Source organism: Lissotriton helveticus, chromosome 2_1 (genome assembly GCF_964261635.1).
Source record: "Lissotriton helveticus chromosome 2_1, aLisHel1.1, whole genome shotgun sequence".
NCBI classification, from domain to species: domain Eukaryota; kingdom Metazoa; phylum Chordata; class Amphibia; order Caudata; family Salamandridae; genus Lissotriton; species Lissotriton helveticus.
In genome coordinates this window covers 1,018,524,864-1,018,546,331 of record NC_136059.1, presented here as the reverse complement: position 1 = coordinate 1,018,546,331, position 21,468 = coordinate 1,018,524,864, and the positions used below count along the sequence as shown (strand labels likewise).

The 21,468-nt window shown below is 47.8% G+C and overlaps 1 protein-coding gene across 1 annotated transcript in view; it reads right to left on the bottom strand.

Moving 5' to 3' along the window:
• OSTF1 (osteoclast stimulating factor 1) overlaps window positions 1-21,468 on the bottom strand; it is a 107,018-nt gene that overhangs the window by 35,479 nt on the left and 50,071 nt on the right. The window contains exon 6 of the mRNA XM_078677809.1: window positions 6,256-6,309. Coding sequence (XP_078533935.1) covers window positions 6,256-6,309 — 54 coding nt within the window. The remainder of the gene's footprint in view (window positions 1-6,255; window positions 6,310-21,468) is intronic.

The following is a 21,468-nucleotide window of genomic DNA, read 5'->3' as shown; positions in this document are numbered from 1 at the left end:
TTCAAGCTCATTCATTCAAGGATACAAATCAACACTCATCTGGTCGAATGATTTCCTGGTGGCCACATTTATCCTTCATTCATGAAACTTCACCCTACCATTCATCCATGAAAACAGGTTAGCATGAGTCTAAACTAAGGATCTGCACTTGTCTGCAATTAACTCTGGTGAGATTCGACTGAGGCTTCATTCACTCAGTCATCCATGATGGCTCTAAAACAATGTTTGCAGCACCACGTAAAAAATGCTCTGCATTAAACTGTGGTCAGAATCATCCATCCATTCATCAATCTGCACCCTCTCATCCGAGGCAGAGTACACCAATGATGCCTAGCGCCACGTAAAAGCCGTGTTTACATTCATTCATCTATTCATCAAGTAACACTCTCTCAGGCATGTATGGGTAGCTTTTATCATGGGCCTGCACCACATTGAGGCCATTACGCCACACTGGTCAACTGAAACTTCGCTGGGGTAAGACTGTAAACCCTCTGCGGGAGAACAGAAACACTACAAGCGAGTGTATCAAACCGAGCTACTGCTATTCAGGTCACACAATTTTGCGCTGTTTTTGGGGATTTGAGAAAAGTTTTGCCCTAACATACTGTAAAATGCTGAACAAGGTACTTTGTGGAATTACACATACATTTTGGGCACTTTGCTAAATTTCGGCAAACAAAAAATCTTTTGTTTTGTCCAGGGCTGCACTCTCTTGTCCATGTATGGAGAATTTATGTCCAGTCATTCCTCCAAGACAGATCAGCGTGTCTCTAGACCGATGATGTTCAGCACCATGTCCAGATTCTGTATTTACATCCATCCATCCATCCATCCATCCATCCACTAAGTTGCACTCTCTCATTCTTCCCAGACAAGAGCAGCGTGCATCTAGACTGATGATTTCCTGCACCATTAAAAGGGTCCTGTAAGTTACTGGTCGTGTTCATCAACCCATTCATCCGCCTTCACACGCTGCTTCATAAAAACGTTAAAGCATAGGCCATCGGGTACCTCAGGCACTTGATGTACGAGTGCAGGGCCTGGAAGAAACTCAGTGCTGTGGGAGGGGAATGAGTCAGAGATGACTGACTCAGCTCCAGCCCTCCCGAAAGGTAGTTTTCCAGCTCACTAAAATGGCATTTTTTGCAGCTTATCGAATTGGCAGTGAACCTCTGTTGAAGAATGAGCATCTGTTAAAGAGCTTAGGCACATGTGTGTACATTGTATGATTTTCTATTAGAAATTAGCTATTGAGCAATATCCTTAATTGCATTTCCTAATCGCGAATGAGACCGCATGGAATCGCTATTCAGATATCGCAGTTTACATACATTCTGTTTTGTGGTTCCCAAATAGCGATTTCTACGGATTCGCTTTCTGGGAATCTCGAAATTGAAATTTTGTTTATATGGGCCCATATAAATAAACAGCCATACAATGAAGATACACTTTCATTAAAATAAAATTCAGTCCGATTGATGTTGACAATCACTGTTATTCTAGGTTAAGGCGCTGTTTTTGGACTTGTTTTTACATGTGTTTCGGGATCTGTTTCTACTGGTGTTTTTCTTTCAATGCTAGTAGTAGTAGTGAAGCTATTCCAATTTGTATGATTTTGAAACAATCTCCAACTTTTTGCAATAGATACTACCATTAGATGTTATTTTACGTAGTTGAGATTTTAGGGTCAGAACTTTAAAAACTCATTCGGGGGGGCGGGGGGGGGGGGGGGGCTGTCAGTGTGTGAGGAAGGCAGACTTAACGAGACCGGGAAAATACGGAAATTAATCCTCAGGCTTCACCAGAACATGCCTAGACGTAGTATAATTACTATAAAAAAAATTGCAATAACTAAAAGTTTAAATAACAAAAATGTAAACTATGGTTAGAGTATTTATTTATTTATATTTTATTTATTTATTTATTTATTTTGTGTACTTGTATAGCGCAATCCTATCGACCCAAGGGCATCCTGGCGCTTGAGATCCAGTCAACCACACCACCACTACTCAGCCAGTTCTAGGGAAACAAATGCGTTTTTAGGGCTTTCCTGAACGGAAGATAATCCCTCTGACTTCTCAAAGAGAGTGGCAGGGAGTTCCAAAGGTTGGCCGCTGCGACACTAAACGAGCGGCCACCCATCCTAGTTCTTTGGAACCTCGGAACCACAAGCAATAGGGCCGAGGAAGAGCGAAGAGTCCGCGGGGCAGAATACCAGGCAAACATTTTTTGCAATGGCACTGGGCCCTGTTGGTGTAACGCCTTAAATACTAGGCACGCCGATTTGTACACTACCCGCAAGTGCACCGGCAACCAGTGTAGATCCCTTAGGGCTAGGGTGGAGGAGCTCAGATGAGGGCGAGAAAGAGCCAGTTTAGCGGCCATATTCTGCACCCGTTGTAGCTTCCCCAGCAGGTTTTTTGGTGCCTCCAAAAGTAGCGCATTGCAGTAGTCTAAGCGACTCAGTATGGTCCCGCAAACTATTTCCGGCCTGGCCAGGGAGAAGGGGCAGGACTTTACGTAACATACGTAGCAGCATCATGCACGAAGAGATGGTCTTATTAACGTACATGTCCAGCTGTAGGTTAGGACCGAAAATCACCCCTAGGTTACGAGCTGACTCCGCAGCCGACACCGTCTCGGGAGATACCAAAGGATTTTATAAGCTGGACCAGGGGGCGGAGGTACAGATTGAAAAGTATAGGGCTGATGGCCGAGCCCTGTGGAACCCCCTGCCCTACTTTCCGCGGCTCTGACCGAAACGGGGGGGAGCGAGACCATCTGCTGCCGATCCTTGAGATAGGATACCAGCCAGTCTCTAGCCCCCTCTGTGACCCCGCACTCCTCCAGCCTCCTGATGAGGGTCCGATGGCAAACCGTATCGAACGCGGCCGACATGTCGAGCAGCACCAAAAAGGCTGCCCGACCACTATCGACACGCGAACGAAGATTGTCCAGAACGGTTACCAGTGCGGATTCCGTTCCATGCGCTGGACGAAAACCAAACTGCGCCTCATCGAACCATCCGATTTCTTCCAGGAAGCCTGAAAGTGAGCGGGTCACCCACTTTTCCACGATCTTAATAGGAAAAGGGAGCAGGGAGATTGGCCTGTAGTTGGAGAGGCAGGCAGGGTCCAGCGACGGTTTCTTAAGCAGTGGTGACACAACTGCCAACTTCCAGCACTCCGGGACCGTTGCCAAATTCAAAGACTGGAGGCAGATGGAATACAGAGGCTGGAAGAGTTCCGCCTGAAATGTCTTCCAGAATTTGGGAGGCAATGGGTCAAGCGGGGAGCCAGAGGACACCGTAAGTGCCAAACTGCAGAACTCCTCAAAGGATGGAATGGGGAAGTGTCTTAATTGGGGTCGACTGGCCACCGCTTCCGGAGTTCCTAGGCTGAAAGCATGACCACTCGGCCGGGACAGACTGGGCGAAGTATCCTGGGCAGCCCAGGCTGCCTGGCTAGAGGCAAGCCTGTTTTGCCAGGTTGGACCGGCCCCAACGACCAAATCCTCCAAACCGAGGGCATGTCCATTCAGCAAGGGTCGACCGGAAGGAATGTCCGGAGCTCCCAATCTAGGGGCTAGATCACACGGCTGGGGTCGACTGGGTAACCCGTCCGGAGCTCCCAAACCGGACTCAGATACAACCGGCCGGGGTCGACTGGGCGGGCTAACCGGAGCTCCCAAGCCGGGATCCAGCGGCACAGGATTTTTTAAGCCTTCCAAGATCTTAGCGGTTTTCTCCTCGAATGCATCCGCCAGGGAGTCACATAAGGCCTGCGACGTAGGGACAGTATTAGCCACACACATAGGGTGGGTTAAGTCCCTAACGATTTTAAATAAGGCTTGAGACTTGTTCGGCGCCTGATTCAAGGTGGCTTCCAGAAAAGCCGCTTTAGCCAGCTTGATCTGCGCCTTATAACCCTGCAATGCCAGCCTGAACGAGGCCCTCGCTGAGGTCAGGTACTGCTTCCTCCAAGCTCTCTCGGCGCGTTTGCAGCTCAACTTCAGCTGCCGCAACTCTTCCGTGTACCAGGGACAAGCCCGGTTCAGTCTTCCACGAGACTTACGAAGAGGCGCCACCTTGTCCAACGTGTTCGTGATTGACTGGCACTAGAGGGTATAGCTTTCCTCCACAGAGTCACTCAAACAAAAGTTATCTGGTATAAGGGGAGGCAATGACAACGAATTTAATAGTCGGGACCAAGGTCTGCCCAGTTTAGCCTGTCCGGCACCGACTTTCCCCGAGGAGTGGTCCCCCAGGCGGAGAGAAAAAGCAACCAGTGAGTAGTCCGTCCAGTATTGACATAGGATATCATTGACCACAGCTAGTTGTGCGTCTGCGAAGACCAGGTCCAAGACATGGCCTCTCCTGTGAGTGGCTGACAGGACTAGTTGTTGCAACTGGATGTCGCTGAAAGCTTGGCAGAGTGACATAAACGCACTATCCAGCGGGCCACCCGGTCACAGGTTGAAATCCCCCAAGACCAGTAGCTTGGAGTGAGTGTTAGAGAGGTCGTAAATCAGGTCAATGAAATCTGACAGGGAGGGTACCGAACCCGGCGGGCGATAACACAAAACGCCCGTGAGCAGTATTCTCTCGGAGTGTTTGAAAGAAAACCCCATCAGCTCAAAGACCGAAACCTCTCTAATTTTAAGTTGGGAGAAACCCAGCGTTTCTCTATAGAGGACACCAATTCCACACCCCCTGTTCTTCAGCCGAGGGGTGTGGGTGATTTTGAAACCTGGGGGGCAGGCCAGGCCCAATTCGACCAGACCATCTTCCCGCGTCCAGGTTTCCGTAAGAAACAAAACATCGAGCCCCGAAGTCTCAATGAGGAAGGCGATCTCTGTGTGGTGCTTCCAAAGCGACCGAACGTTAAGCAGCCCACACGAGAGGGAGTAAGGCAAGGCTAAAACAGTCGCCTTCTGAGTCAGGAGCGCCTGACTCGGCCTGAGTTCCAATAGGGCAGCCCGAGAATATACTAGACGTGGAGAGTGCGGAGGGGCAGAGGAAGCGGCCCTATGCGCGACCGTTGCGCAAACGGGCGCAAACGGGCTTACTTCTGGCGCACCTCCGGCGCGCCCGCTGCGCGCAACCGCTGCACGCTTGCACCTCCATCCTTTTATGGTATTGGACCGAGCAGGGGTCCGCCTCCTACGTCCCTTGCCCTACGCAAGATGGTGCCCGAAGTGCTCCCAGCCTTCAACCCCACCCAAGATGGCGGTCGGACCCGCTAAGCTGTCTGTATCCCGCCGAATGCGGGTGGAATCACAATTAGGGTGTGGGTAAGCCTAACTGTTCCCCGACCTAGAGAGCCGACACCTATGGTAGGCAGCGCGACATCTAAGGTAGGCAGCGCGAGTTAAAGAGCTCTGACAGCTCAGTAGCGCGTTACAAGCAGCGCGACGATTTTTAAAATAAGCACAGGTTAAAAACTGCAGCAACAGCAACTGCGCGTGGATCAGGAAATCTGACCTGGTTGCACCCTCGGTGGCTTAAGTAAGCTCACCAGGTGCGGGGGTCCCCCTCCTACGTCCCTTGCCCTACGCAAGATGGCGCCCGAAGTGCTCCCAGCCTTCAACCCCACCCAAGATGGCAGTCGGACCCGCTAAGCTGTCTGTATCCCGCCGAATGCGGGTGGAATCACAATTAGGGTGTGGGTAAGCCTAACTGTTCCCCGACCTAGAGAGCCGACACCTATGGTAGGCAGCGCGACACCTAAGGTAGGCAGCACGAGTTAAAGAGCTCTGACAGCTCAGTAGCGTGTTACAAGCAGCGCGACGATTTTTAAAATAAGCACAGGTTAAAAACTGCAGCAACAGCAACAGCGCGTGGATCAGGAAATCTGACCTGGTTGCACCCTCGGTGGCTTAAGTAAGCTCACCAAGTGCGGTGGTCCGCCTCCTACGTCCCTTGCCCTACGCAAGATGGCGCCCGAAGTGCTCCCAACCTTCAACCCCACCCAAGATGGCGGTCGGACCCGCTAAGCTGTCTGTATCCCGCCGAATACGGGTGGAATCCCAATTAGGGTGTGGGTAAGCCTAACTGTTCCCCGACCTAGAGAGCCGACACCTATGGTAGGCAGCGCGACACCTAAGGTAGGCAGCGCGAGTTAAAGAGCTCTGACAGCTCAGTAGCGCGTTACAAGCAGCGCGACGATTTTTAAAATAAGCACAGGTTAAAAACTGCAGCAACAGCGCGTGGATCAGCAAATCTCCTTTTTTACAAGCATAAAAACAAACACCTACCTCTTTTGGCAGCTTCATGAAGGGGGTTATCTATTGACTCTGCTTGTTCAGCCACTAGAAGATATAAAGAATGCACATATTATATTTTGACACCTGAAAACATTTTCTGAAGCACTAATGGGGGAAATGTGAAATTTCATTAGGGTATCTTAGTAGCCTCACTTAGGGCCTGATTCTGATGTGGTTAGAAAAGCATTCCCAACCGAGGGCCCAATTATGATGCGGTTAGGAACATAGGCTACCATTGAATTCAATGGGAGTCCAACCAAATTGTATCGGGTAGCATCCGGATGCATCGTACTCGGTCGGACTCTCCCGGTCCGAGTGGGTCGGAAACGATTCGGTCGGGAAGCTTTCCAACCCGCATCAGAATCGGGCCCTAAGTAGGAAGGAATCAATTAATTTAAAATGTTAAAAATAAAGAACTCTACGTAATGGATTTTAAAAATATTAATATCTTTAAATCAGGCAGCAAAACGGAGACAAAATCACATTTCAAAAAGGTTACAGTGAAAGAGACACAATCAAGGGCATACATCATTTAACTTACAGCATACTATTTAGAAGAGCCTGAGTTAGCCCTGTGTCTGCGAGTTGCACCAGCATGTAGTGCGTACATTTGTTCTTTAGATCGAACTTTATTCATCTTGAGACTCTGCTTCAAAACTGTGGAGAGAGATATGATTTCCAGTTCTATTCTAGTAGATCCAACTACAAGCGCTGCTATAAACATAAGGCGAGAAACAGGTTTAGGCATTTTCACCAATAATAAGAAAAAGCCTATTAGTATAACCGGTTTTATTTTTGTTCTCACCACCTGCTTATACATGGACAAATAAATCCAGCTAAAACTGACTGAGCATGCCATAAGGGTCCTATCGCCATGACTATTTGCTAGGTATCTAGGACACACAGGCAAAATGTTATTGCTAAATTTGTATAATACAAGTGGGTTGTAATGTAACAGCCATTTTGTGAAAGACTCATGCACATATAGTTGACTACTTTCGCTCTGAAATGGCTTTAACACTTTTTGAAAATTGACCTCTTGCCAAACAGACTATGTGCCCTTCAAACCAGTGGATTTAACCTGACCCGCTAAGTCAGAGAAGCGTCCCCACTGCTCTGTGAGCGGTTTAAAGAGGAAAACTAAAATGATAATAACTAATGTTATCATCATGTTAGTTCCCCTTCCTGCTTAGGTGCCGGGCTGGGCGAGTGGGGCTGGGCTGGCCAGAGCAGGGGTCAGGGGGAGGAGTGTTAGGCACACTTTAAAGTGCGCAGGCCCTCTGCGCACTTTGCATGTTCACCACCAGGCTGCATTACACAGCCTGGTAGGGAACATGCACAGCCTCCCTGTCGCCATCTGAGCGTCAAACCACGGTGCTCAGACCAATCACAATGCTGCATTGCAGCGTTGAGATTGGCCAGGGGATTCTGGGAGGCTGTGTACTTCCTATTGCGACACAAAGAAGAAGTCAGAGAGAGGAGAGGCGGCAGCCGACAGCACCCAGGTAAGTCATTTTATTTTATATGCCCCTGCTGCCTCCTCCCCCACCACCCCGTTTAATAGTAGCAGCTACTGGGGAGTACTCTAGAAAGAAGGGGGAGGTAAGGCCCATACTGGGCATGACGTACATATACACTATTGAAGCTCGCCTTAACTAGGGATGTAAGGCGGGCTTGAATAAATTAATGACGGTGGCAGGTGCTGCAGCGGCATGGAGGTCTGATCAGGACCAGGACTGATCCGGGATGAATGTATTATTTGGAGACGCCGTTACAAAAAAGCTGAGGAGTTTGGTGGTAGTGCAAGAGCAATGATAAGAGGAGGGAGACAGCAGTTTAGAAAGCAACTAAAGTACTAAAACAATAATTAATCAAGAAAAGCCGCCAGAAAGTGCTGCACCTTCCACCAATGCACATACTTTACGTTCCATGTGCAAGCAGTACGAGGACATCAAATCCACTGGGCAAGGGCTTGAGAGCCTATCCATCAAGCATTTCAGAGTCTATTCAAACAGAGAAATTATTAGGGAAAGCTAATAGCTCAAGCAAGGAAAAAGAGGATTCCCAGAATCTAAGTACTATTAATAGACGGCGCCTTATCATTTCACGGGAGAATAATATCCTTGCTAATATGGAGTCAAAAGTACTTGTCCAACAACAGCTAGAGCAACCACGCTGCCGCCCCTTGTGTGTCAATTCCCAGACTGAATGAAACGCAAATAAAGTCAAAACTACACCAAATGAAATTGGTGGCCCAGGCAGAGTAACTCCAATTACAGATACATTGCACGTATACGCAAATGGATTAAAGACACAATGTACACTCAAGCCCCGAATCAATCTTCCACAAGATGAAAAAGACTCGCCATCTCTTACTCTATATCCAGAATACGCCTCAAGAGGTTGTGTTGACACTCAAAATCGGGGAAACCTGTTATTGCTTCTCTCGGAGATTCCAAGTTTGGAGAAGATTTCTACAACTGATATAGAATCGGTGACATTCAGCCGAGCCCTAAATCAAGAACTGAATGAAGGGACGAGAATGATGCTCAGGCTCAGTGACACCAGGACAAAAATATTGTCACACTTATCAACCTTAAAGGGTGTTCAAATATTTGAGCCCCCGACCATTAGGAACTCAGAAATGTTTTCCCGAGTGGTCTAGAATATCAGCTAAATACCCGGCAACTGTCTGTCCGCTTCAGACAAGATTCAGTCCTTGCAAATGCAAAGGGGGCTGATCTTATAGGCACCCTTCCATGGGATAACGAAGACAAGAAGCTTCACTAATGAAAATCTGCAAAGCGGTTTAGAGCGGGAATAAATAACTATAAAGGGAACTTTCAGACAGCAATCAATAATTAGTCTACAGGAGACCTGGCAGATAACAGGTAGCAGCTGGCAAGATTATAACGATTATAATCGCTCCGGCTCCACCATCAATAAAAGGGGGTCAATCTTCTAGTAGGGTGGCAACGCCCATAAGTAAAAGCCTGGGGGCAAATATAACAATACTCTACACAGGCGCTAGTGACTTTATATTAAACTGTTATCAAATTCTCTTTTAATAAAGCCCAGCTCAACGATAATCATCGGTAATGTACATGTCAACTCACAAACGGCGAAGGAGAAATCACAGCTAAGAAGCGTAGTTTCAATAGTGAGAGCTCAGATGAGGAGCCATACAGACGCTATGTGGACGCTGACAGTTGATTTCAATTCAAACTTGCTGGACTGGTCAACTGTGCCAATTTGGCAGAAAACAGACCTCACAGAATGGGGAATTCCTCCATTAAAAAAAGAACATTTGGCAAACCTGATAAGGCTGGTGCACTGACGGCCACCCTCTTGAATGACATCACCCCTCTAGACATGGACTGTCTGTACAAACAGATGATCTCCAGGTGGGTATCCTCTGCACATAGCACTCTGTACTATACAAATGGATACGTTGTCTATACATGGAATTTGTGTACCTCTTTAAACAAGGATTCTGATTCTTTCACAGAAAGGCATCATTTGAGCACTGCATTTTTTACAATAAGTATCAGTGAAATCACCTGCAGTTTAGCACCGAGTGTGCACATCAGTTTCCTACAGGTGGCGCACCTGACTGCACAGCATCTCTTACGAGGAGGCACTCTTTCCATAGCAACGGCAGGAGGATAATCACGAAAGGACTGGGGAACACAGAGGGAGCGAGAGTGGTAAAAAGAGATGCTGAGAGGAGAAGTAGAGGTCTCCTCAGCTGGCTGTTATAAGCCGGTCAGCGGAATTTGGGGTTTCCCCTCTTGACACCTACAATGCCTGCTGGCAGGAGAGGGTTGTGGACTGCCTATGGGAGGGGGCAACACCCTGGTATTCAAGCTAGGAACATAGGGGATGCAAACTCCATACTGAGGAGGGTGTGTATAGATCTTCAAGACTGGTTTCCATGCAATCAGTCGGTAGTAGCAGTATTGTACGTGGATGGTGCCAAGGGGTGGTAGCACCAGTCAATGTAACACCACCACTAAAGGCTATATAAGCACATAACAGTGGAGTGTTTGATGGTTAGTAATCTAAAGCATGGCCTGCATTATACTGAATAAGAGACTACTCCTGAGCCCAGGCATGTGAACATACAAAAGCAGCAGGAGTGGAAGCATGGACATCGAACAACAATAAGAAGCTATACCTGAACAGTAGGACCACAGAGTGCATAAAGTCACCAAATGGTAACCGCATCAAATTACCATTACTAACCCCAAGGAGACCAAAAAACATGGGAGGTTAACCTATTTATTCATACATTTGTTCCTATTTTTAACTCTTGACTACATATAGCTTTTAGCTTCCTGTAGTCAAATTCCTATTACAGATAAAAACCAATATTTATATGGGACTTGGGTCAGCCCACTGGGTGTTTTTCTTTTCTGTCTTTCTGTCTCATTTGCTTGCTTCTTATCCCATGTCATATAGAGGGACATGGACCAATACTTGCAGTTGGGTCCGCCCATTACTTACCTCCTATTTGCTTTGTCGGTCTCGTTTGCTTGCTTCTTATTCAGTGGCTTTCCTTCCCCTTTTTGCGCTTGTTTCTCCCATCAAGCATAGCTTCCTTACGATCATTCTGATTGGGTGACTTGTATTAATTTACTGCTTAAGTTCAGGGAACTACTTTTTTATTTTTATTTCACCACTCCACGGGAGTGCATAGGTTTTTCTGCTCTCTCCCTCCATCAAATCTCACTCTGCTTTCCATGTTGCTCCCTCCATCACCCTTTAGCGTTTCTACAGTTCCCCCTGCCCCCTCCTACGGGGTTGATAACTGAGGCCAACCCCTCACCTGCTTTACCTTTCCCCTGTTGTGCTCATTAAAAATAACATGTTCTCCCTTATTTGAGGGGGGGGGGGGGGAGGGGGAGGGCTGGCAACTCCAATTTACTACCAGCCTGCTCTTTTTTCTTTAAAGTGATTTCGCACGTATGGTTTTAATATTGTGCTCCAAGATTAGCAAATGCCACCCTGGAATGGCAGATTAAAAGTATATGTCATCACTCTGCAGCTGATTGTTTTTGTTTTTGCCAATGCTGTTCCAAATCAGAAACAAAGCATTCATTAGGTCTCGCCTGTCGATGCGCATGCGCATCGAGCTTGCGAGCCTATTGCGGCTTAAACAACGTTTAACTAAGAAGCAAGGAATCGTGGCGATTCCTTGCAGTGCCCGTGACTTTTAAGCTCAATGCGCATGTGCATTGAGCTTAAAAGCGCGTGCACATCAGTTCCCTCAGCCGCACTCCAGGCCCCTGCTGTTTTCACACCCCCTCCCCGCTCCGCCCCCTCCCCTGCCCGCCGTGTCGCATTTCTCCTCCCCCCTCCCCTTCTCTGCCTTCCCTCCGTCTTGTCTCTTCACTTCGCCGTGCCTCCCCTACTCTCCTCCCCCTCCTCCTCCTACTCTCCTCCCCCACCTACTCTCCCGAGCGAGCTTCAATCTTGTTTGTAAAAGAGATAACTTGCCAGTTTTATAAAGTCAAGTTCGGAATACATTACATTGTCCCAAGATGATTTACGAGCAGGTAGAGGAAATGCGCCATGATTCTGTTATCCCTCCCGCCGTTCACTGCTTTGGTTCCCGCTGCCATATTAGCATGCAGCTGTGTGAAATAGCAGCGGAGTTTACACAGATACGAAAAAAAAAAAGAAAAAAAAAAGATAGTTCTGGTGCGCCATGGCTGCACCAGCTTCAAAAAACAAAGGGCATGATTCCAAAGGGGAATATGGAAAAGGAGGGACTTACACAAAAGGCCACAGACAGCCGTAGTTTTCAATAGGCTCTAACGCAGATCGGAAATGCGGCACTTTTTACGCATGTTCATAATGACAAAATGAATCTGCACGCGAGACGCATGTGCAAAAATTGCTGTTCTAACATGCGTTTGTCACTTGCACAGAATATGCACCAGGTACCGGTGGTAGGGGTGTGGGAGGTCCTGTGATTTGCACCTGATACACTTTATTTTCATTGGACAGTGTTAAGCCAGCAGTAGGAGACAGAAGTGTCCCCGCTGAGTGAGTTGAAGGTCAAACCTATGCCTCTACTCTTGTACGCCATGATCAATAGAGTAGAACATTGTATGTGTACCTCATAAGGGATAGGAATGTAATTCAATCGATTAAGGTGCAGGCTGTTTCAAGGTCCATACGTGTCAAAGCTTCTCCCATGTGTGATATGGGCGCATAGATGGGGGCACTCTGACATCAGCAGGACCCGTTCCTTCACCCATATGCCTCGCTTTATCATTTCATTTTGGTTTTTTGAAAAGTGTGAGCAACTATTCCTTTGGCGGCCTCGGAGCCTCACGGGAGCCAGCGTTTATAGAGTAGCAGCTGCACGCCCACTGCTCTGATATGCACAGTCCGGCATGGTTAACACCCCAGCCCCACCCCACAAAATCCAGGCCTGCGGCCAAAACGAATTAGAGCAGGTACGATTATTATTTCGCCGTTACATGCCATTAATTTCCCTTTCACGCACGACCTTGTACACTCTGCTGCACTTTATATGTGTTCAAATGAAGATGGAAAGTGCATTCCTCGGGCTTTGTAAGTTATCCACGGTGTACTTCCTTGTGGCAGCGCCTGCATTGCATATTACTTACTTGTCGTTCCAACTGATCTGCAAATAACACATTTGCATCACCAAAAGTGGAAATAAGCTGCCATTTTCTCAACTTCTGTGTGTACTGTACCGTAGCCCCCACAAAAGTCCCACAGTCAGCAACAGTGGTAACATCTCTTGTTTATTTTCTCTTCCTTGTTTGTTATATCTTCCTCCGCATTGCTGGCTCGCCCCTCCCCCTCCACAGCGGCCCTTATTGTCACCTCGGCTTACACTCACCCCTCCTTTCTCCCCTTTAGGCTGCTTTCGGATGCTTTGTTCGCAGCTTGTCATTTACTTTTGCATTGTGGGCGTATTATGATTATATTTCTTAGGGAAGGGTAGTGCTAGTCCAAGGTACATTGCGCGCTCCCACCTTTCTCTGGCCTCGTCTTAATTTGTCTCTGTAAATAATTAAAATTTAGCATCTGAGGTATTGCGGGTTACCTGTAAATGTGAAGCGATCTAATTTTAGTTTCTGATTTGACGTTTCTGAATTTAAAAGTTTGTTTTCATTTATCTGAACAAACCTTTTACTGGCACAGTTGTAACTGTTCTCACTGTGGATACAATCATGTTTGCAAGCGCTGCTTCTAGTTCGAACCTTTGTAGACAGGGCCTATACTGAGCGTGTTCTTGTGCTAGGGCTTAATTTCAGCCGGGGTTTACCGGTGCGCACATTGGCGTTTAATTCCTGGCGCTTACTCTGGGCATGTTGTAATACATATTACTTAAGGAATATGCTGTTTCAGTTTTTTAACACCCAAAAGTGTAAGTTATCTGTGTTCTGCTTATTATGTTATTCATCCTAGGTGTCTGGGCCACGGCAACATTTGTGCTCTTGTGCTGCCCACACAGGAAGCACACCAGCCCCCTCACTGTAATAGGAGGCAGACCCAGCACCTCTCCCATACTTCTAACAAACAGCTCTACAGTAAACAGTCTGTGTACTGCTTCTTATCACTGCAATCTATCTCCGTTCACTGGCTCCTCACCCGCCCCCTTCACTCCTCTCTAAACATTCCTTCCCATGGCGTTTGGATCTCGGGAGAGAGCAGTGGCACACAGCTGCATTCCTCCCCTGTTGTTGAAGATTTTACCACTAATTAACACAGTGTGTATGTATAGGCATTTATATAGCGCACTACTTACCCGTAGGGTCCCAAGGCGCTTCGACCGCTGCGAAACCCTTCCTGGCTTCCCTGAGAGATGGTCCCTTAATGGGTATCTCCAGGGTGAGACCAGGCATCCCCGGCGGTCTGGTGGGGCCGTTAGTGAAGATGAGGCAAGCTAATGCCCAGAGTTGCCGAGTGTGATCGCTGATCAGAGTGGGCACCGAGGCGAGAGAATTATCGAGTTCGCTGACCCTGGTCCAGAAACCTGCCGCGCCGGGAATCGAACCCTGGTCCCGGGCCGTCCTCTGCTCTCGGGTCTGCCGCCTCTAACCAGTGAGCCACACTACTTCACTGCAGTCGAGGTCGCTTTCACTTTTGTGTCCGCGCTTCTTTTACTGGTGAATTTCATGCCTATCTGTGCTCCTCACATTCACGCATAATAAAGTGTAATTCATAAAGCACATTCGGTACCCCTCACTGTGCAGGTCGCAATAACTTACTTACTTTAATAATTGGGTGGCAATAGAAATATCCAACACTCCAACATGTATCACAGTGAGCTGAGCACGTTGTTATAACTACTTCCCTTTTGACAAACTGCGATACACACTGTGACAAAGGCACACTTCCACGTCTCTCTGGCCTTCTTTTTTTTTGCCTCTGTAAATAATTAACATTGGCACCTGGTGGATTGCGGGTTACCTGTAAATGTGAAGGATGTAAATTCATTTTCTGTTTTCACGTTTCTGAATTTAAAAGTTGTTTTCATTTATCTAAACAAACCTTTAACGGGCACAGGTGGAACTGTTCAAACTAATAGATACAATAATGTTTGTAAGCGCTGCTTCTACTTAGAACCTTTGTAGGCAGCGCCCAGAATGAGCGCGTTCTTGGGCTGGGGGCTTAATTTCAGCAGGAGTCTACTGGTGTGACCATTGGCACTTAATCATTAACACTTGCATTTTGTGTGTATTATGAAACATATTTCTTATTTAATCTTCTGGATACTGTTGGACTGCTGTAGTAGAGGTAAGATGTGTAGCTACCTCAGCAGTTCATAGTCTTCTAGCTGCCATTGGTAGGGCCCATAACTATACCTTTTTATATTGTAGTATGCTACATTTAGTTTGTCTTGATGAAGACACATGAAAAGGTGTTGCAAGGGGTCAAAACGCTTATGCTTCCACTGATACCGTTTGCAAATAATTCTATGCATTGCAGCCTTCACATTGGGTGAAGTCTGTGCCCTTGCAAATAATTTATTGTAGAAGCCAAAAAAGAGACGTTGTTTCTCTTTTTAATTAACTTTCTCCATGCACCTAATACTTGTTCACTTGCACTGTGCTGCGACTTGGAGCACATTTTGATGAACTATAGTTTTTGTGTAGTTGTGACAAATCTATATATAGCTTATTTTGAATTTTATACAAGTGTTTACTCTATATCAATTTTTTCTCAGCACTTCGTCGGAGACCATTTGCTTTCTTGCTCCCTCGTTTGTATACCGCTTCCCACTCACAACCACCAGTATTTTATTTTATTTTTATTAACATGCTTTCCTCACTCACCCTCACTCACCCTCACCCTCACTCACCCTCACCCTCACTCACCCTCACCCTCACTCACCCTCACCCTCACTCACCCTCACCCACACTCACCCTCACCCTCACTCACCCTCAACGCCTCACCCTCACTCACCCTCAACCCCTCACTCACCCTCACTCACCCTCAACCCCTCACCCTCACCCACCCTCAACCCTTCACCCTCAACCCACCACTCACCCTCACCCACCCTCAACCCTTCACCCTCAACCCACCACTCACCCTCACTCTCACTCACCCTCACTCACCCTCAACCCCTCAGCCTCACCCTCACTCACCCTCAACCCCTCACCCTCAACCCCTCACCCTCACTCACCCTCAACCCCTCACCCTCACTCACCCTCAACCACCCTCACTCACCCTCACTCACCATCAACCCCTCACCCTCACCCACCCTCACTCACCCTCAACCCCTCATCCTCACCCACCCTCACCCACCCTCACCCTCACTCACCCTCAACCCCTCACCCTCAACCCCTCACCCTCACTCACCCTCAACCCCTCACCCTCACTCACCCTCACTCACCCTCAACCCCTCAAACCCCTCACCCTCACTCACCCTCAACACCTCACCCTCACTCACCCTCAACACCTCACCCTCAACCCCTCACCCTCACTCACCCTCAACCCCTCACCCTCACTCACCCTCAACCCCTCAAACCCCTCACCCTCACTCACCCTCAACACCTCACCCTCACTCACCCTCAACACCTCACCCTCAACCCCTCACCCTCACTCACCCTCAACCCCTCACCCTCAACCCCTCACCCTCACTCACCCTCACAACACATATTGTGTTACAATAGGTGTCACATTTGCGAAAGATAAAACTATCTAGAGATGTAGCATAACGACCAGAGCTGCCATATAAGTCACGTAAATACAAAACATGTTGCATTCCAAATGCTATAGGTGTCACATTCGCAAAAGTTATAACTATTGGCATTGTAAATGACAAAGCCATCAATTTAGCAATTTTAACAACGAAAAAATAAATAAATTATGTCATTTACAAGACCAATAACTACAACTTTTCTAATGCGAAACCTATTGCATTCCAACCCCACTCACCCACGCAACGCCACTCACACACGCAACGCCACTCACACACGCAACGCCACTCACACACGCAACGCCACTCACACACGCAACGCCACTCACACACGCAACGCCACTCACACTCCACTCATCCACGCAACGCCACTCATCCACGCAACGCCACTCATCCACGCAACGCCACTCATCCACGCAACGCCACTCATCCACGCAATGCCACTCATCCATTTGCAAAACGAAAAAAGTTAAACTCTTCTATTGCGAGACCTATTGCATTTTCAATGCTTGTTATTTTTGTCGATGACGAACAGCATTGGCAAAAATAACTGGCAAAGCCAAAATATTGGGTAAGGCCATTGAAAAGAGAGTCCTATTGATTGACTTTACCAATGTTTGATTTATTTAGCCTCACGAACAAAAGAAAAGGGGGAGCAAGTGGAAAGCTGTATTTATAAACTTTTGCGACAGGTACAAATGCACGTGTGTGTCCCTCAGTAAACGTGTTCTACATACACCTTTTAGTGGCGCATAAAATATTTAACATGAAAGAAGCCACGCAATTCGATGATAAATAACTGACTCGGGAAAATTAAGTGAAAGGCCAAAAAACTGTGGAAATATGAATCCCAGTCTAATGGATCAGAAGTTAAACACAAAAATACCTCCTCAACTGCCTGACCCTCGTTGTCGACCTCGTGAGTGCCAAACTAGAGGACACGGCTGCCACTGTTTAAGTTACTGTACACTTTTGTCACAACACACAACCCACAGTATGCAACTGCATGGGAAGTATCAAAAGAGATACTGTGCAGCAATGAATAAACAGTGACTGCCACCGAGGGCTGCTTACATCACCCTGGCAGCGAGTTCTAGCTCAGGCCTCCAAGACACCAAAAAGAACTGTGTGCACAGGCAGCAGCTCCTCTGACGGCTCAGCGTTTCCGCCTTCCTGCTCACACGCTGCCTCGGCATGTGGCCGCTGACACTTATTTTCCACAGTGTGATCTCTGCGTTTTACTTACACTCTAAGACGGAAACACCCATCACACGTATCAGCCTGGCGTTGCTGAAGGGAACGCCACGTTGCATGTTGTGAAAAGACCGAGGCTGGGTGATGAGCAACGGATGGGCCGCAGCATGGATGCCAATTACCTCCAGGGAAACTAACTTATTTGCTGTCAGATAAGTAGTACCCTGGACAGCTCGATGTATCCATACTTCAAGAATAAACCCATAGCTAACACGTAGCTGCTCTAGTAGCCTACATCAGAAACAAGTCTAACGGAAAGACACCAAGCCACAGGGTAACTGGAAAGAGCAAGCAATGCTGTCAGAAAGGGCCCTATCATCAGGGACGCCATGTTGGAGTCATGAATTTCGGGTAGCAACCTAATGAATTCTGAAGAGTTGTCCTTGTTCAGCTCAATAGAACCAATTTGATGAACAAGTTACTTACCTTTGGTAATGGCTTATCTGGTTGAGACTCAACCTAGCCGCAGATTCCTTACCTTAGAATAACCCCAGGTTTCAGATTGGATCTAGGAGATTTTTTACCAGGACCCCTGCGAGCTTGTAGGTGGTTTTTTTCGGCTCCAAGTTGGAGTCCGCACCAGAAGTGACATGCGCTGTACTTATATAGGCAAAGGGGGTGGTGATGAACAGAGTGTCTGAATTAAGCAGACCACTCTTACCCAGTCCAAAGATCAGGGCTTGATCCATCACCGTTTTTTAGCTCACTGCACCATCCCAGCTCAGAACCTGGCTATATGCAAATTAGTCTGTTCCTGTCCCAGTGCATGATGGGAACAGGGCAAACCAAACTACCAAGCCAATTCTTATATTGGGAAGGAAACAAGCTTCCGGGGACCGGTTTCTGGCATTTCAGCCGTCGTCGGCCCGGCTTGCTTGAATCCTGATGGTGCAATGAGCAAGGGACTCACATCAGGATTCAAGCAAGCCGGGCCGACAACGCCTGAATTGGCAGAAACCGGTCCCCGGAAGCTTGTCTCCTTTCTGGTGAAGAATTGGCTTGGTAGTTTGGTCTGCCCTGTTCCCATTATGCACTGGGCCAGGGACAGACTAATTTGCATATAGCCAGGTTCTGAGCTGGGATGGGGCAGTGAGCTAAATAACGGTGATGGATCAAGCCCTGATCTTTGGACTGGGTAAGAGTGGTCTGCTTAATTCAGACACTCTGTTCATCACCACCCCCTTTTCTGAATCATACTTATATAGGCGCCACCCTGGCACAATGATGTATGCTACTTTTGCAACTTTCCACGCCAGGAGCACAAAACCATGAGGATAACAGACTGCTGGTGTGGAAAAACGAAGGTCCTGGAGAAAGCTGGCCCTGATATTACAATTGGCTCGAAGAGGGGGGAGGATGGGAGGGTCGGTAAGGAATCTGCGGCTAAGTAAACCAAATAAATAAGTAACTTGTCCATCTCATAGAGACTTCTAACTGCAAATAACTTCCCTTAGAATAGACAGCCAATCAGGGCCTTCCTCAGGTGGGTCTGCAAAGTCAATTTTAAATAAAAAAGTTCTGTAGGACCGAACGGGCAAAGTGCCTGTTGCGACGGACCGGAGTGTCCAGGCAGTAGTGATTGGTAAATGTGTGCAAGGATGCCCATGTTACTGCCTGAAAAATATCCAGGACAGGAATTCTGCGGGCTAACACAGTAGTAGCAGCCTTAGCTCTGTTGGAATGAGCACACATACCCTCAGGGGGTTGCTTCTTGGCCAATGCATAGCAGATCTTAATGCAGAGCACTATCCATCTTGAGATGGTCCATTTCTGCTCAACCTTCCAGTTCTTAGCTCCAAGTACCCCCATGAAGAGTTGAACGTCCACCTGTACGCCTTTTGTACGGTCTAGGTAGTACATTTTGAATCCAGACAGTGGAGTCTTCTTCAGAGGGATGAGGCAAAGGAAAAAAGGTAGACAGGGTGATGTTTTGTCCTACATGGAAGGGAGTCACAACCTTCGGAAGGAATGAGGCAAGAGGACCAACTTGTCTGGGTTGAAGGTGGTGTATGGAGGGTGTGCCGAGAGCATCTGTAATTTGTGGACCTTCTTGGCAGATGTTATGGCGACTAGAAAGACAGTGTTGATGGTCAAGAGCCTAAGTGGGCAATCGTGCAGAGACTCAAAGGGTGCACACATAAAGAAGGTGAGAACCAGATTCAGATCCCTCTGCGGCAGGATGAATGGCCTAGGCAAGCCTTTAAGAAACCTAGCCAACAGGTGACTTTTCCCAGAGCAAAGCCCTGCTGAGCTTAAGAGAAAGCAAATAGAAGAATCTGGCACAGAGGTGCAGAGGGGGTCAATGTTGTGGGAATCACACAATGTCACACACTTCTGTCAACATCAGGAGTATACCGACTTGGTAGAGGGATGCCTGGACAGAAAAACATCAAAAACTTCAGGAGGAAGGTTGAAAGCTGCCAACGCTTGCAGCTCGATATCCATGCATGAAGGTGAAGAGTGTGCAGGTTTGGGTGCAAAACCCTCCCCTGTTGCTGAGACAGAAGATACTCTCAAAGGGGCAGCCTGATCGGAAGACCAATTGTCATGCTCAAAAGCTTGGGATACCGAACTTTCTGTACCCAGTCTGGAGACACAAGAATAACTTGGGCCCAGTCGTTCCTGATTTACTTGAGAACTCCGGGCAGGATGGGTATTGTCAGAAAGGTTGTACAGAAGGCTGGAGAGCCACTCAAAACGAAAGTTGTCTCAGAGCGAAAGTTAGCTTTGAAACTCCAGCATGCAAAACTGCTGACATTGCATCTTCTCCGTAGTGGCGAATGGTTGTAACTAAGGCTCTTCCCACTGCTGATAGAGTCCTTCCACCACCTCTGGATGGAGACGCCATTTGTGATGTCAAAGCAAAACCAAAGGGATGATGGACGGAGTGTTGAACAATGCAAGCACTCACACCCAGTCAACTGATCTGGGTTTAATCTATCATCATTCTTTAGCTCACTCCGCCACCCCAGTTCAGACATGGCCATATGCAAATCAGCCTGACCCTGTGCCTCATGTCCAGCCCGAAATCCCAAGCCATATCTTCTCTGGACCGGAAACAAGCATCCTGGGACCGGTTTCTGGCGAATCAGCCGTCATCAGCCAGGCTAGTTTGAATTCAGTGGCAAAGTAAGAAAGGGACCCATGTCTGGGCATACCCTGCCAACCCAGGGCGAACAAAGCAAAACCAAAGGGATGATGGACGGAGTGTTGAACAATGCAAGCACTCACCCCCAGTCCCCATGCCCTTTGGTTTTGCTTTGTTCGCCCTAAGTTGGCAGGGTATGAAACCCAGCCGTAGTCTAGAGATTGGAGACAACTGCCTGGGGAGAGCCCACCTCCAACGGTCAATCGTCGAGGTAGGGAAATAATGGAACCCCCAACCTCTGCAGATGAGCTGCAACCACCACTGCCATCACTTTTGTGAACACCCAAGGAGAGCTGGTAAGGCCGAAGGGAAGCACAGCAACCTGAAAGTGCTCTTGGCCTACAGGGAATCGCAGGTAACGTCTGTGGGCAGGCTAGATGGGGATATGGAACTATGCATCCTGCAAATCCAATGTTATCATCCAGTCTCCCTGGTCCAGGTCAGGAGGACATTGAGAAGGCAAAAGTCTAGGATATTACAAGGCCTCCATAATTTTAGGGCACAAGAAAGTGGCGGGATTAGCAACCACAACAAACTTCTGATGCCGGCACCATTTCAATGGCTCTTCCTGATGGAGCAAGGAGAGGTGGTCCTTCATCAGTCATTTGTAATT